The sequence below is a fragment of the Microtus oregoni genome, unplaced genomic scaffold (assembly GCF_018167655.1).
Source record: "Microtus oregoni isolate MIOR12 unplaced genomic scaffold, Mior012 000014F_ref0000157, whole genome shotgun sequence".
Taxonomy (NCBI): Eukaryota; Metazoa; Chordata; class Mammalia; order Rodentia; family Cricetidae; genus Microtus; species Microtus oregoni.
In genome coordinates this window covers 39,747,889-39,763,216 of record NW_024543073.1, presented here as the reverse complement: position 1 = coordinate 39,763,216, position 15,328 = coordinate 39,747,889, and the positions used below count along the sequence as shown (strand labels likewise).

Genomic DNA, 15,328 nt, shown 5'->3' with positions numbered 1-15,328 from the left:
GTGTGTTTCTTTGGTTCTGGTTTCAGAGCCAAAGTGTTTCTGGCTCAGGATTCAGGTCCAGGATGGGTTTCTTTCACTGTCCCTGGTTTCACGGTCAGGGTGGGTTTCTTTCACTGGCTCTGGTTTCAGGGCCAGGGTGGGTTTCTTTTACTGGCTCTGGTTTCAGGTTTTCTTTGGCTGACTCTTTTACTATGTACTAGTAGTGCAGGAATCAGGTCATTTTCACTACTGATTAGAGAAGCAAAACATCAGGAAAAAAGTGTCTTAGAAATCATAGGGAGTCCCAGCAAAGCCATCATGTGATACATGGGAAATTGGAGTCCTCTTTTCACAGTCAGATTTTTCTTTTGGGCTTCCAGTTCATATATGACAACACGGAGACTTATTAGTTGTGAAAGTTTGGCCATTAGGTTAGGATTGTCCTACTGACTCTTATAACTTAAATTTACCCATATTTTTATTAATCTGCATTCTACCATGTGGCTTTTACCTCTCTCTCATTCTGTGTGTCTGACTTGTTCCACGCCTCAATGACTAATGTATGCCTCAATTATCTTCTCTTTCTGTGCCCTATGTCCTACCTACTTCTCTTGCCTAGTTATGGGCCATTCAGTTTTTTTATTACCTAACTACAACACATCTTCAGACAGTATACCAATATTCTGCAACAAGTCTTGGTGTTCTTATTCTCATTTATAAGAGGATTTAAGAACAGAATAAATGGAAACTCAAGGACAAACCCTGAACTAAAGTGGAAACTTGAAGACAATTTATTAGTGTTTAAAGAAAAACCCCAGGGCATATAACCTGTAAGTCTTACAGCTACCTGAAGTAGAAAGCTGGTTAAGATAAACTGGCTAGGAGGTAATTCCTGTGGCTTCAGGAATCCAGGTAGCAGTAGTGGAGCTTTAGAAAAAGCACAAGAAAGTTCAAAGCATTAGTTAGAGAGTTTAAAAGCACACCTTGCAGCAGCACTAGCTAGCCAGCCCCTGAAAGAAAATGACAGGGAAAAAAAAAAAAAAAAGGGAAAAGAAATCAGGATTCAGGCAGGAAGATAGACCCAGCCAAATTGAACGTTATGGCCAGTCTTAGGGCCTACACGTGGAGGCATGAATTCTGGAAAGGAAAATAGCATTGCCTTAAGGTGAACCCACCCTCATGGGGCCAGCTACCCTTGACAGGTTCCAGATTTATTTACCTGGATTAAATATTGAGGAAAGAGATAAGGGCATGCTTCCATCTACAGGTGGGGTCTGTTCTTTAACCTAGCACCCTGAATTCATCTCAACAAGAATTGGAAAAGCTCCATTGCTTAAAAACAAAAAATAACAGCAGCAAAAACAAAATCCAAACTCATCATCTCCCCCTATCCCTTTAACCCACTGAGTTTAATTAGGGTTTCTTGCTTGCTTGTCAGTGGAGAGTTATTTTCTAGAGCAAGGCAACTATATTTTCATGTGCATTTATATGATATATACATACATTCATTTTTGTATGTAACTAGTAGAGAAAATTGATGAATGCCTCGGAAATGCTATTTCTATGCTAATTTTCATTTTATTTTCTATTTTTGAGAAATTTTTCAACTCCTTCCCCAAATGAACTAACTGTTGACAATTCTATCAGTAATGAATATTGGCTCAGAGTCCTCCCCAGCCAAGTTATTGTTATGATTTTATTTTAAGCCTATTAGTGGGTGTGCAGAGCCCTCTTCTTGTGGTTTTTCATATCCCTGAGGATTAATGAGATTGAGTCTTTTCATATGCTTATTGACAGTTTGTAAATCTGTCTTGAGAAATAGCTATTTAGAACCTTTAGAACCTTTTCAGGATTTTAATTGGCTTGATTGTCTTTTTTTTTTCTTTCTTGGAAGATCTTTATCACCCTAAAAAAAATCCCTCATCAGTTACTCACTTGCAGATATTTCTTTCCTACTCTGAGTAATATTTTTCACTTTATTGATGTTCTTCCAACCATAAAAGTTCTATTTCTTTTCTTTTCTTTTTTTGGCTTCAGCAATTATTACATGTGGTCTTCTCTTTGGGGTGCTGAGATGAAGGTGCCGGAGTCATTAAACTCCTGACAGAATCTTCCTCTGGATCTGCAGGTAGCCATCCTGCTGTTCCTTCCATGTTATGGTGAGCAGGAACAGATAATGCAGTGAAGTAGAGTTCATCCCCCCCCCCCCCCCCCCGCCCGCCGTTCTCTCTCTCTCTTTCTGCTTTAGTGATGTGTCATTTTTAAGAACAGCATAGTCTTTCTTCACTGTTAGAGCATTTACCCTGGTGAGCTAACATGTCTGAAGATTAGTCAGTGGTCAGCAAAGTTACCTAAAGCCAATGTTGTTAGAGTATATTGTCTCATGCCTAAGAAGAACAATGAAATATAAGAAGCAAGGACAAGGCTGAGCAGAACAAATGAAGGCTTGTTAAAGAAAAGTAAGAAATAAATCCTGAGATGTAGGGGACCAAAACCTTCTTGCTACCTTGACCCATGGATGTACTGTAGGAACTAGATGAAGACTGAAGTAGTCTTTATTGAGGCTGGACATTTTTAACATGAGCAGGCCGGAGTCCGTAAGGATTTCACATATCCTATACAAATTCTGTCCCTAGAAGCAGAGCTACTCTCTCTTGTGGAAGAAATAAATTTGGAATCAGAACGAAAGAGAACACCACTCCAGTTGAAGTATCTGGACAAGGCAAAATATTATACTGTTGATCCAGAGAGTGCTCCAAAGAGCAAAAACATCAACAAGAAGTATACCTCCTATTTATTTTAACTAAAGTGCTAACTCTTTTTTTCCCCCATTGGCTGGCGTCGTACCTTACAGTCTTTTTCACCTGTCCAATCTTAATGAATTGCTACATAGAAAATGAAGGAGGAAGGGGAAAGGAGTCATTGCTTCAAGGGGAAAAGGGTCACTGTTCCAGGCTATGAAATTCCTAGACTATAAACCTGGACATTGGTGTAAGCAAAGATTGTGCTTTTTTGTTTGTTTGTTTGTTTTTTGGTGGGGGTGTTAAAATATTTGAAAAAAACAAATTATTATAAGTTGTGATATTTAAAATTATTTTAATTCCTTGTCTTAAGTACAAGTTTCAAGTATTTTTAATATTTCTTATAAATACAGGGGAAGCTTGAATGTGTTGTGTGATTAGCACATGATCCACCATGGTGCCTGCCCTTTAACTGCCTAAACAGAGCAATTCAACTCTAGTTTCATAAAGTAGTTACATAACCTAGTGTTGAAGAAGTCCCTCCTCTCTTTCCTTCAACATGCTTCTCATAGTGACGTTCCGGTTAACTCTGTCAAACTGTGATGGAATTTGGATCATCTTGGTCTTTATTTTTTCATTAAACAAAACAAGGAATTATTTCTGTAAGAGGGAAAGTATGGATAATTCTGGGGGTTATTAACAAAATGGAGTTTTAAAAGTCCAGTCTTAATTCAGTATGGTATAGGGGGTTTCCTATATTTATGATTAGTTAACTTTGGAGCAGAGGTCAGAAGGTAGTGATTCCGAGGTACCAGCAGGCTCACAAACTTGCAGAACTGCATGCTGCATTTCTTGAACTGCAGTAGGCCATGTACCTTGCAAGTCCCATTATGCCAGTGAAAGTAAATAAAGTCAGTTACTTATGAAATCGTAAGAACCTTGCCACAGACACCTCACGTTATTCCAGAGGGACCTGGGCAGAGCTTGATGAGAAGAGGTGGGGCTGCAATGGGTAGGATGGCTGAAGAGAGCTGCCTGGAGTTTATGACTCTGGAGCTCATTTTATAGAAAGAACAGGCGAGGGTCACAAGTGGATATGGAACAGAAAATATCCAGAGGAGGAGGAAGGACTTCAAAGACATGAGAATGAAGTGGAGGACAAGGTGAAATCTTCAAAATCCCTGTTAGCTAGACCCACATCAGAAGCACTGGACTGAACTCCCAAGGTCCAGTTGAAGAGCAGAAGGAAGTCAGGACCACGAAGGGCTTGGTCCACCCACCGAGACAGTGTGCCAGAGCTAATGAGCTTACCAACTCCATCTAGACTGGGATTGAACAAGCATGGGATCAAACTGAACCCACTGAATGTGGCTGAAAATTGGGACAGACTGAGAAGCCAATGATAATGGCACTGGGATTTGTCTCTACTGCATGTCCTGGCTTTTGGGGATCCTATTCTATTTGAATGCATACCTTCCTAAGCCTGGATATACTGGGAGAGTCTTGGACTTCCCACAGGGCAGGGTATCTTGCCCTCTCTCAGGACTGGAGGGGGAGAGGGAAGGGTGTGTAGGGGAGCAGGAGGGAAGTGGGAGGAGGGGAGGAAGTGGGAATTTTGTTTGGTATTATTTATAAAGTGTGGCTCACGCCTATAATCCCAGCACTCGGGAGGCAGAGGCAGGCGGATCTCTGTGAGTTCGAGACCAGCCTGGTCTACAAGAGATAGTTTCAGGACAGGCTCCACAACCACAGAGAAACCCTGTCTCGAAAAACAAAATAAATAAATAAATTAATTAATTAATTAATTAAAAAAATAAAATAAAATAAAAAACAAAAATAAAAAAAAAATCCCTGTTAGCTCAATGTGGGAGGGTAGATATTAAAATATCATACAGTGGACAGAGAATTATGGGATTGTTTTAGAGGAACAGGATTTATAGAGTGAAATGTATGTTGGAGGAAGCAATAGTCATGAAGAAAGAAATAAAATATTCGTGAGATGTCAGTGAAGGTTGGGTGTAATAGTAACAGCCATCATCAGCCAAGTCCTTGTCCTTCTGATCTCTATTTTATTTGCTTCATATTACTTAAGACCAGTTCATGTAGATTGGTAAATATATAGATGATAGATAGATAGATGCATGCATGTATACGTCCATATATACATACATAGAGCTATAATTGATCAAGCCCATTTTACAGATTTTAATGCTGAATTTTGAGGTGAAACCATTCGCTTTTACAGAACCTCGATAAGTTAAAGCTAGTAGATTTATCTCCTGAGATTCAACTTGGAACCCTATATGGAGTGGCCTCTGAAGTTTTGTCATTGATTAGGTACTGAAATCATGGGTTGTGTGAGATGGATGAGACTCTGTTGCTAGAGAGGGTAAGTGATATTTGTTGTTAATTCCAGAGATGCAAGGAAAAGACCACTGACATAAGTCATCATGGCCAAATTAATTAAAGCAAATGATTGATTAAAGCAAGCAGTTTTATTTATGTACACAGGCTATCTCTTCCTACAAACGAGATTGAAGAGGTAAGTGTTAGACATAGTTTTATAGCTTAGCGGTAGGAGGTTTCTAAATGGGGGACTTGACAGGCAAAATAAGCTAGGTTAGCTAGGCAGTGGTGGCACATGCATTTAATTCCAACACTCAGGAGGCAGAGGCAGGCAGATTTCTGTGAGTTTTAGGCCAATCTCAAATAGGTCTACAGAATGAGTTCCGGGACAGGCTCCAAAGCAACAGAGAAAGCCTGTCTTGAAAGATCCCCTGACCCCAAAAAAGGGCAGGTTATAGTAGCAGAACATAATCATAACAAGTTAATTATAACAGCATCCTGAAACAATGATGTAATTGCAAGGTGGTTATAACAAGGTAGTAATAGCAACAAGAAGTCATAGCAAGGTAGTCATAGATAGTCTAGTAATTTTTTTTTTTTTGAAACAAAGGCATGGTTGATGTTTCCTGGAATAGGCTTACAGAACCATTTGTAGTTAAGGTTGCTGGTGGGTCATAGCCCAGTCCTTGAGGAATAGAGGTTTAATTATAAACAGGAGTGAACCTATTTTGTTTTTATTATAGGATGGCTTTTAAGCCTAAGATCACCATTTATCAGACTCAAGAAAGAAATGCTGTAGGAAGATTTAGGACTCATTTCCACTTTTCCTTGTATTGATTACTTTTCATATTATAACAAAAGATTTGGGATAGATCAGTTTAAGGAAGGAAGGATTTATTCTGTATTATGTTCAAAAGCATACTCTTCTTCTCATACCAGTTTCTGGCACTTTTTACTCATCTCATTGTTGTAAGAAAATACCCGGGCTGGAGAGATGGCTCAGAGGTTAAGAGCATTGCCTGCTCTTCCAAAGGTCCTGAGTTCAATTCCCAGCAACCACATGGTAGCTCACAACCATCTGTAATGAGGTTTGATGCCCTCTTCTGGCCTTCAGGCATACACACAGACAGAATATTGTATACATAATAAATAAATAAATATTTTTTAAAAAAGAAAGAAAATACCCTAACAATATCTGCCTAAGAAATGTTAATAAAGCCTAATAATAGTTTATTATGGCTTGAAGTTGCCAAAAAAATCCTAGGGGATGCCTTTCTTCATGAAGGGGAAGGCAGGAGCACAAAGCCAGCTGTTCATCTCTGCAGTCAGCAAGCCAAACATGAACAACAAGTGAGCTTAGTTATAAAAACTCATATTTACTCCTAGTCACTTACTTCAGCAAAACGCTACCCCTAAAGGTCCCATTATCTACCACAACAATGCCTCCAGTTGGGGCCCAAGTATTCAAGCACATAGGGGACATTTTGTATTCAAGCCACTGAAGCCCCCAGAATCTTTGCCTTTGTGTCATACTTGTGTCTTTGAGTTACTGGGGAAGTATGTTGACAGCCATCCACACCTGTGTAAGACATGGCCTGCTGTCATTGTATTTCTGCATTAATGCTGGCATGTCAAGCTGGCAGATGCAATAATTGATGCAATTATTAAATATGTCCTACTTTAGATTCTTTTCCTCATAACAGAAGTGAGAATTGGGTCTTGCCTTCTGTGGTTCTTGGTTGTTTACACTCTGAAATGCAGAGGTTGAGGGAGATGTCCTCTGTCTCTTGCATCTCTAAAATCCTCATCAAAAAGCACTATGGAGCTACATGCCTGATTTATTTCCAAAGTGGCTTGTGACACTGCCCCACATTATCAGTTTGTAACAAGATTCAAATCCTTTAATGCTTTTTTGGAATTCTCCTTTTTACTCCACAGGCGGAACCCTCTGCATTTCCACCTCATTGCTGATTCTATTGCAGAGCAGATCCTGGCTACGCTCTTCCAAACCTGGATGGTACCTGCAGTGCGTGTGGACTTCTATAATGCTGATGAGCTCAAGGTATGGAAAGGAAGAAGGGAGAAGGGAAAAGTGTTCTCTTATCTGCTGCAACTGGGGACCTCAGTTTTGCATAATTAATTGTCTATAATAAGAACAGGGACCTCACCTCCTAGTAGGACATGTTCAGGTTGTAACTCTTCTTATCTAAATTTATCATTAAGCAATGTATTAGCAAAACTGGCCTTCTAACAGATTACCTACTTTGATCTGGGCAATTCTAGATACCAAGGAACTCCATAGAAGCTGAAGTTCACTGACCTCGATTTGTATCTAAACATGATCTGTGGTACCATAGTAGGTAATCATTTTGTTGTTCATTGAGGTGAACATTGACCTTAGAGTGACAGATCTTACCTTAACTCTATGTACTGTTACCGACTAATCACAAGACACACATCAACCACCTGCCCATGATAGCCTGGTTCTTTAGGGACAGAAAGATTATAATCCTAAGTTTTGGGGTAGGAGTTTCTGATGAAAGAATATATGCTGATGCCTCAAGACGAATTCCTGAATAAATACTACATTAGGAACTTTTAACTAATAAAATTCATATGGGCACCTGATTCCTTTGTTTCAAGTTCTTCTATAGTGCCACCTTGCTTGCATGATATTTGGGATTGTGGTCTAAAGACCACTGACTGATTAGGGCTTCCAAGTCCACTTCTTATCTGTCTCTACTTGAAGCCACAAAACAATCCCACACCAGTTAAGAATTAGGGATAATAAAAAAGGGTTATTTATTTGAAGAGAAAAACTTACAGATCACTGTCCCAAACAACAGTCCTCTCATTGCAAACAAGAAACAGAGAGTCTGGTCGCCAGAAAGGGAGCCAGAACCAAGAGAGAGATCGCTGGATTCCCACTGCTTCTTAAAGTAAAAGAGACCACGCCCAAGTGGGTGGTATCTTAAAGGTTATTGGCTGAAGGAGAGCTCGTGGCATCTACTCATTGCAATAAACTCCCTACACTTAACCATAACTATTAGAAGATACCTAATATGTAGCTTCTCTCCAATGTTGCACTCCTTTGTTTATTCTGTTCCCTCTATCAAACTTTCTCCCCTAATATCTTGTCACAATCTCACCCATCCCTTTATACTCAGTGGCACTGCTTTCCTTTCCCTTTTCCAAGAAAGAGCAAGAAACTTTCTATCCACTTGTCTCTCAGCATTTTATCTAGTCTGTGTTTCTTAGACCTTATGCAGCCAAAGGTAGCTATCTATGAATGCATCATGACACAAAATGTAAACTTACTTAGATCATGGTAAGTTGTGTTTGTGTGTGTTCCCATTTTTTTTTAAATTTTCCTATTTTTTTTATAAAACACTTGCATAAATCTTGAGCATGTAATATGCAAATGACCATATTATGTCACAGTGTTAAAATGATGAGCTGCCATTGGAGTCTCGTAGTACCTCTTTAATGAAGTAAGAAGATGAGAACATACTAGGAGGTTTAGCATCCTGCTATTGTTAGAGGAAATAGTAGCTTTGAAGGAAAACATTGACTTTCTGTACTAAGCACTTTGGGAAGGAACAGATAGGTACCTAGGTATGGGACTGATTCTGGCAAACAGATTCTTTTCAGAGCCACAAAGCCATTATAATTTTATTTCAGAGTAATAATATTTTAAATAGTTTGATCATGTTGATGCAGGCTAGAATTTCTGATTTTCACATATTTTAGGCTCTTAGGTTGATCGAGATGTTCAGAATTTTGCATTTGGGGATTCTCATAATTTGTATGTCATTCCAATCTATTCCGAGGTAAAATTGATTAACACTCTTATAAAGGCAAAAACAAAATTTAGCAAATTGCTGTACTAATTAAGGTGAAAAGCACACCACTCTGTCTCCCAGGTTCTAGTACAAGCACCAAGGAGAAATAAAAAGAGAGAGGAGAAACAGAGCTCTGCCTCCACAATTATTACTCCATTTTCCCCTGCCCTGTCTCAGTTATGAAGCCACCCATGATTTGTTTAAAACATAAAAGAAGTCAGGTTGGGTGGCATGGGCCTGTGGTCCCAGAAAATGAGGAAGCTGGGGCAGAAGAATAATTATCTCCAAGCCTATCTGAATGATTTAGTGAAAGTCTATCTCAAAAATTATAATAAAAAATGGGACAGCAATTTCTAAGTTTTAATTTCAAATATTTGTTTTCCACAGAAGAACTACATGCTTGGGTTTGAGCCATCGCTATCTTACTTGTCAAATGGGCTTAGATAATGCCAGCCACTGAAGGAGGATATAGTATCTGTAGCATGTCAGTTTCTTAAAAATGATTGGTCTTTTCAGACATAGTAGCTGGAACCTATAGTCCCACACTAGAAAGAATGAAGAGGGAGGATTGTTACAACCCAGGAATTAGAGACCAGCAGGCAATATAGCGAGACCTTGTTGTTGTTTTTAAAGAATATTTTAAAACTTGAAGTATCCCTCTCTCTTTTGAATCCCAAGGTCATGTGGTTCCTAAGTTGTTGTGGATCCTATTGATAACATAGCTTGCGATGCAATCCATAATGGTGATCCATGATTGGAATGTAGCCCAGGGCTTCCTGCCCCAGCCTTAGAAGAGAGGATAGAATAAAGGGAGTCTGTGGTTCTACTCATGGTGATCCAGATAAACTATTATTTTACATGCTGATTTTGTTGGTTACTTTCTTGTCAACTTGACTCAAGTTATGGGTATTTGGGAAGGGGAACCTCAACTGGGAAAATACGTCTGTTGATTGGTCTGTAGGACATATTCTTGATTAAGAGTTGATGTGGGAGGGCCCAGTACACTGGGGCCGTGTCCTCTCTAAATAGGTGGTCCTGGTTTGTATAAGAACATAGAGTAAGCAAGTCATGGAAAGCAAGCCAGGAAGCAGTGTTTCTCCATGGCCTCTAGTTTAGTTTCTGCCTTAAGTTTCTTTCATGTTTTTCTTTAGTGGTGGATTATGATCAGAATATATCATCAAATGAACTCTTTTCTCCTAAGTTACCCTTGGTCTTGGTCTTTATTATAGCAATAAAAAACATACTGGTACAGTTATTAACTAAGTCAAAGCTTTAATTGTTTAAAAGGTGTAATAATTAAAAAAATTGGATCTGGCATATTAAAATGTGTACTATCTTCTAGAATCTTGTCCTCCAGAGAAGATTCCTAACATCTCTATATTTCTATGTACCATCTCTCTCCTGTATCTAAGGATTTCTATCCCCAGAACTTTGTAGAATATGAATATCGATACATTATTATATAGAACGTACTGTTTCCATTTCACTAGTGGTCATAAAGGAATATATTAATTTGATCATTCCTTCTAACTTGCATCTGCCCCTCTCCTGACTCATGGCACTGTCATCTGCATAGCTGCTCATTATTCCTTTGTCCTTCCTCTCCCTATGTGTTATCCCACAGCCTAGCTGAGTCCTATATTCCTAGCCAGTATTCTCAACCAAGCTTCGCAATCTTTCCCAACATACTGGCATCTCTTGCCTTTATTCTGCTCACATTTTCTCTCCTAGGTCTATTCTTGCACAATAGCGAGGATCCGTTTTTATGAAAAAGCAAGCCCATGCATGGTACCCCCATCCTCTTTTGAAAATCATCTATGGCCCACTATTGCTCTTTTTTTTTTGTTTTTCATTTTGGTTTTCTGAGACAGTACTTCTCTATGTAGCCCTGGTATTGTAGAATTTGTTTTGAAGACCAAGCTGGCCTCAAACTCACTGAGATCTGTCTACCTCTGCCTCCCAGGTGCTGGGATTAAAGATGTGTGCCACCACCACCTTTAATCCCATTTGATATTACAAATGAGTTCTTTGATTTAACAAATTTAGATTTTGATACAGCTAAAAACTGTTAAAAAAAAAAAACACCCTAGACAAACCTCAAGCAGGTATTCCCACCCCTGATGAGCCTCCAATCTTTAATTAGGAGATACTGTAGCCATAGGAGCATATATGTTGCAAAGCATTATCTGCTTGCACGTGATTATTTTGTTGTTGTAAAGTCTTTTGACAAAAATTTGGCTCAAAGTTGCAAAGTGACTAGAGATGCTTTCTCCCTTAATCCTTTGCTAACAGAGGTCAGCAGTCAGAGATGGGTATGATTCTTTTCCACCCAGGTAACTAAGACATGGGTATCATATATGGTTAGAATGTATGTACCAAAGACGGGAAAATCTAAGAAACAAAGAAATGTTCACCTAAGGTAGACACGATCATCTGTCTTTAGCAGAAACTCAGGCTTTATTAAAATTAATAAACAGGGAGGAATTTGTGGAGTTCATTTCTACCTTGTCTGAAGTTCAGAGGGTTTAAGTTTGCTCAAAATTGTTGACAACAACTAGGGCTGCACATCCTGACCCACGGTGTGGTTGCTTGGTCCCTTTGATGTTAAGATGACCAAAGGTCAGAAAATTCAAGCATACTTATGCTTCTTCTCTTGAATTAGGAGTTTGACCTAGGGAGTGACTCCCTTCAGGATACTTGGTCTAGTGTGGGTTCACTGCCTAAACAACAAAATGGTTTTCTCATAGATTCATGGCTTGATGGCTCAAAGTATTGAAACAAGTAACTGTTCTAGTTGTCCTTTGTATCATGTTAAAGCAGTCTTTTGTCTTCCTCCCCCTGTATTGGGGTATAAAAGTGTACGGAAATTAAACACAGGTGAATGTCAGTATTCGCTGAAACTCCCTTCCAATACTATCTTACGTTTTCTCTTTTTATTATTTTTACTTGTATTTCATACTTTTTACTTACTTTTTCTAATGCGCATGTCCCTAACCTTGTAAGTGGTATACTTGTCAAAGCTGGTTTCTTTTGCTGAGGCTATGATATTGGGGGAAACTGCCTGCGTCATCCTTACCTTGGAGATTCTTTGTTCTGTGCATTTGTTGGATTACATGTTTTTCCATGAAACTTGCCATATTTTCATGCCATCCTCCGATAAGTTGCTTGTGATAGTTTGAGAATGATTCCCATAGACTCATTTGTATGAATATTTGGCCAACAGTTGGTGGAACTGTTGGGGTGAATTTGGCTGTATGTCCTTGTTGGAGGAGATGTGTCACTGAAGAATGCTTTTGTTGTGCCGAAGTTACTGATCCCCCAAAAAAGAAAATCCATGGAACAGGATTCTGATGTGAAACATGAGTGTTTCTAATATATAAATTCCAGTTTGAACAATACCTGTAGCACACCAACCCAGTGGATGAGGGAAGTGCATTGCCAAGCCTGGGGAAGGGAGAACTTTTAAAGGGGAAACACCATAATCAGGAGAGTTCTTGTCCTGTCATCTTGGGACTGCGTAAGGAGGGCACAGGATAAGGTAGTTTCTGAAACCATTGGTCAGTTTTTGGGCACAAAAAACTCTAGCAAAGAGCCATTAATAACCGACAAGGTATCTTCAAGGGCAGGATGCCTCCTAGGAGTATCTGGACCTCGTTAAATTTTATGGCCCTGCTCCTTAGCTCCTTAATTGTCAATTTTCAGGATATTCATTCAAATTCGTACAAATTGCAGAACATTTCTGGAACCGAGATCTCCCCTTCCCCCACTCATTATATGGCTTAAAATGAATCCCCTAATAGAGTTTGCAAAGTCAGGGTCTCACACTCCTGAAGTTTCAAATGCCCGCAGCTTTAACTTCCTATACCTTGTAGTTTTTTCTTAAGATTTGAGCTCTTGGTTTCTGCTCCAGTGCCAAGAATACCTGTCTGTGGCCCTCCTCCCTGACATGATCTCAAGGAATGCTAACACTCTGAAACTGTAAACTTCAAATAAACTTTTGGTCATGATGTCTTATCATAATATTTGAAATGTAGCTAAAAACCATTTAGTATCTGTTTGTTCCCTGGATTTTGTCCCTGTTGTGTGCCTAATTGGGTACCTGGTTAAGAAAATATTTGCTATATAACTGATACATAGTACATTCAGTGCTCTTTTGTTATTTTGTTTTTAGTTCTGGGGATTTAACATAGGGCCCTCCCAAATGCTAGACATGCACTGTACTACTGAGCTATGTTCCCTCTCCTTCATTTTACATTTTGTTTTCAAAGTACCTCACTAAGTTTCTCAGGCTAGTCTGCAACCTCTGATTATCTTGCCCCTGCCTCCTAGGAATTGCGATTATGGGCCTGGGTCACCATGTATACAGCTCTAACACTGGGTTATTTAAAACAAAAAGGCAATATTTATCTTTGATCTCAAAAGAGGGTCACTACATTTCTGAGTATGATTTGGGGTCTGTGTGGGCAGTCACATGTCTGCCTGCCTGTGACTTTGTAATAGTGATTCTGTGTGCACCAGCCTATCCACCAGCCCATATTCCAGTAGTAGCTCTGGGACCTATAAGTTAGCATTTATCTCTTTCTCTCTCTCTCTCTCTCTCTCTCTCTCTCTCTCTCTCTCTTTCCCTTCCCCCTCTCTCCCTTTCCCTCTCCTCCCTCCTTTCCTCCCTCCTTCCTTTCCTCCCTTCCTTCCTCCTTTCTTTTTTCATTTGTTTGTTGAGACAGGGTTTATCTGTGGCTTTGGAGCTTGTCCTGGAACTAGCTCTTGTAGACCAAACTGGCCTTGAACTCACAGAGATGTACCTGCCTCTGCCTCCTGCATGCTGAAATTAAAGGTGTGTGCCCCTACCACCTGGCGTTTTCTTTCTTTTGACTATTCTACTTTTCTTTTTCAGACAGTGTCTCATATGTAGTCAGCATTGGCCTTCGAACTTATCATGCAAGCCCATGCTAGTTTCAAACTCATTATGAAACCAGGATGATTATTTTTCTATGACAAGTACCAGGAACAGAACACATTCATATGTCATACTTTAGATGATATCTGGGAAGGAAGAAGAACAGGAGGGAAGCAGATGTGCGATGTGCTTTGTAGTTTTGTTCAACAAGTATGTCATACGGCACATCTGTAGACACAAGTAAGCATCCCCTTTTATGGCTGGCTCTTGAGAAATTACTTTGTACTGCTCTTGGAAGTGACATTTCCCAGAAACACTCCTGTGGGCCCCTTATTATGTCTGTTAGTGTGGAAGATGGAATATGAGGGAATAGGAAATTTATGAGGGATGGGTACATGATTAAAAACAAACTGTAGGAAACCCAGTATGGACTGGTATACTTCTTTCCATAATGATCAATTTGTGTGGATTTGCAAGTAGGAATCTCAGGTTTACCCATCTCTGAGGCCTGTAGAATGCTCTCTCTCTTCTTGGTACTTGCTTGATCCATTTACTTGTGGTCTCCAGATCCCTGTTTCAATAAGCCACCAGGACCGTACTTTCTGTGCTCTGAGCTATGCTCAAAGCTTATAGCTCTGAGCCTCTGGAGAATGGGATTTATTTTGTTATAGAACTTTGTAGATGGCTGCACACTGTCACTCTTTTCTCATGACAACCCTCTGGACTTGAGAGTGAAGTTTGATTACTTCCATCTCACAAATAATTCATAAACCTACAACCCCACCCTGAAGATTATTTGCCTAAGATCAGGCAACTAATAAAGGCAAAAGCTGATATTTGACTTTTACCTTTTGAATGAGATAATATGAAATAGGAAGTTGCATAATTTACTAGATACAGATGGAGTTTTAATCTGAAGGAAAATTCTGTAGCCATTAGAAAATGAGGCCTTGCTCAGTGCACTTGAATTGCTCTCATTTGGGGTCCCTGGGCTCATGCATGTAAGGTCTATTCCCTTTAGAGTGAATGTGTTGTTTCTAGTATTCTCCCTACTTCTCCTCTGCTCCCACAATTTATAGGCTCAGTTCTAATATCCCCATTATATGGATAAACACTGATGAAAACTTATACTGGAGAAGTTGTGGGGAAAAGGGAACACTTCTGCATGCTGATGGGAATGCAAACTGGTACAGCCTCTTTGGATGTCAGTGTGGCGATTTCTCAGAAAATTAGGAAACAACCTTCCTTACTACCCAGTAATGCCACTTTGGGGTATATATCCAAAGGATGCTCAATCGTGCCACAAGGACATGTGCTCAACTATGTTCATAGCAGCATTGTTTGTCATAGCCAGAACCTGGAAACAACCTAAATGCCCCTCCACCGAAGAATGGATAAGGAAAATGTGGTACATTTACACAACGGAGTACTACCACGCAGCAGAAAAAATAACATCTTGAATTTTTCAAGAAAATGGATAGAGCTAGAAAACATTATTTTGACTGAGGTAACCCAGGCACAGA

At 39.6% G+C, this 15,328-nt stretch overlaps 1 protein-coding gene across 3 annotated transcripts in view; it reads left to right on the top strand.

Annotated features, from left to right (window-relative positions):
- The window catches only part of Large1 (LARGE xylosyl- and glucuronyltransferase 1), a 510,741-nt gene that overhangs the window by 272,802 nt on the left and 222,611 nt on the right, over positions 1-15,328 (top strand). For all 3 annotated transcript variants that reach the window (XM_041663357.1, XM_041663358.1, XM_041663359.1), the window contains one exon: positions 7,005-7,128. In XM_041663357.1, the coding sequence (XP_041519291.1) occupies positions 7,005-7,128 (124 nt within the window). The remainder of the gene's footprint in view (positions 1-7,004; positions 7,129-15,328) is intronic.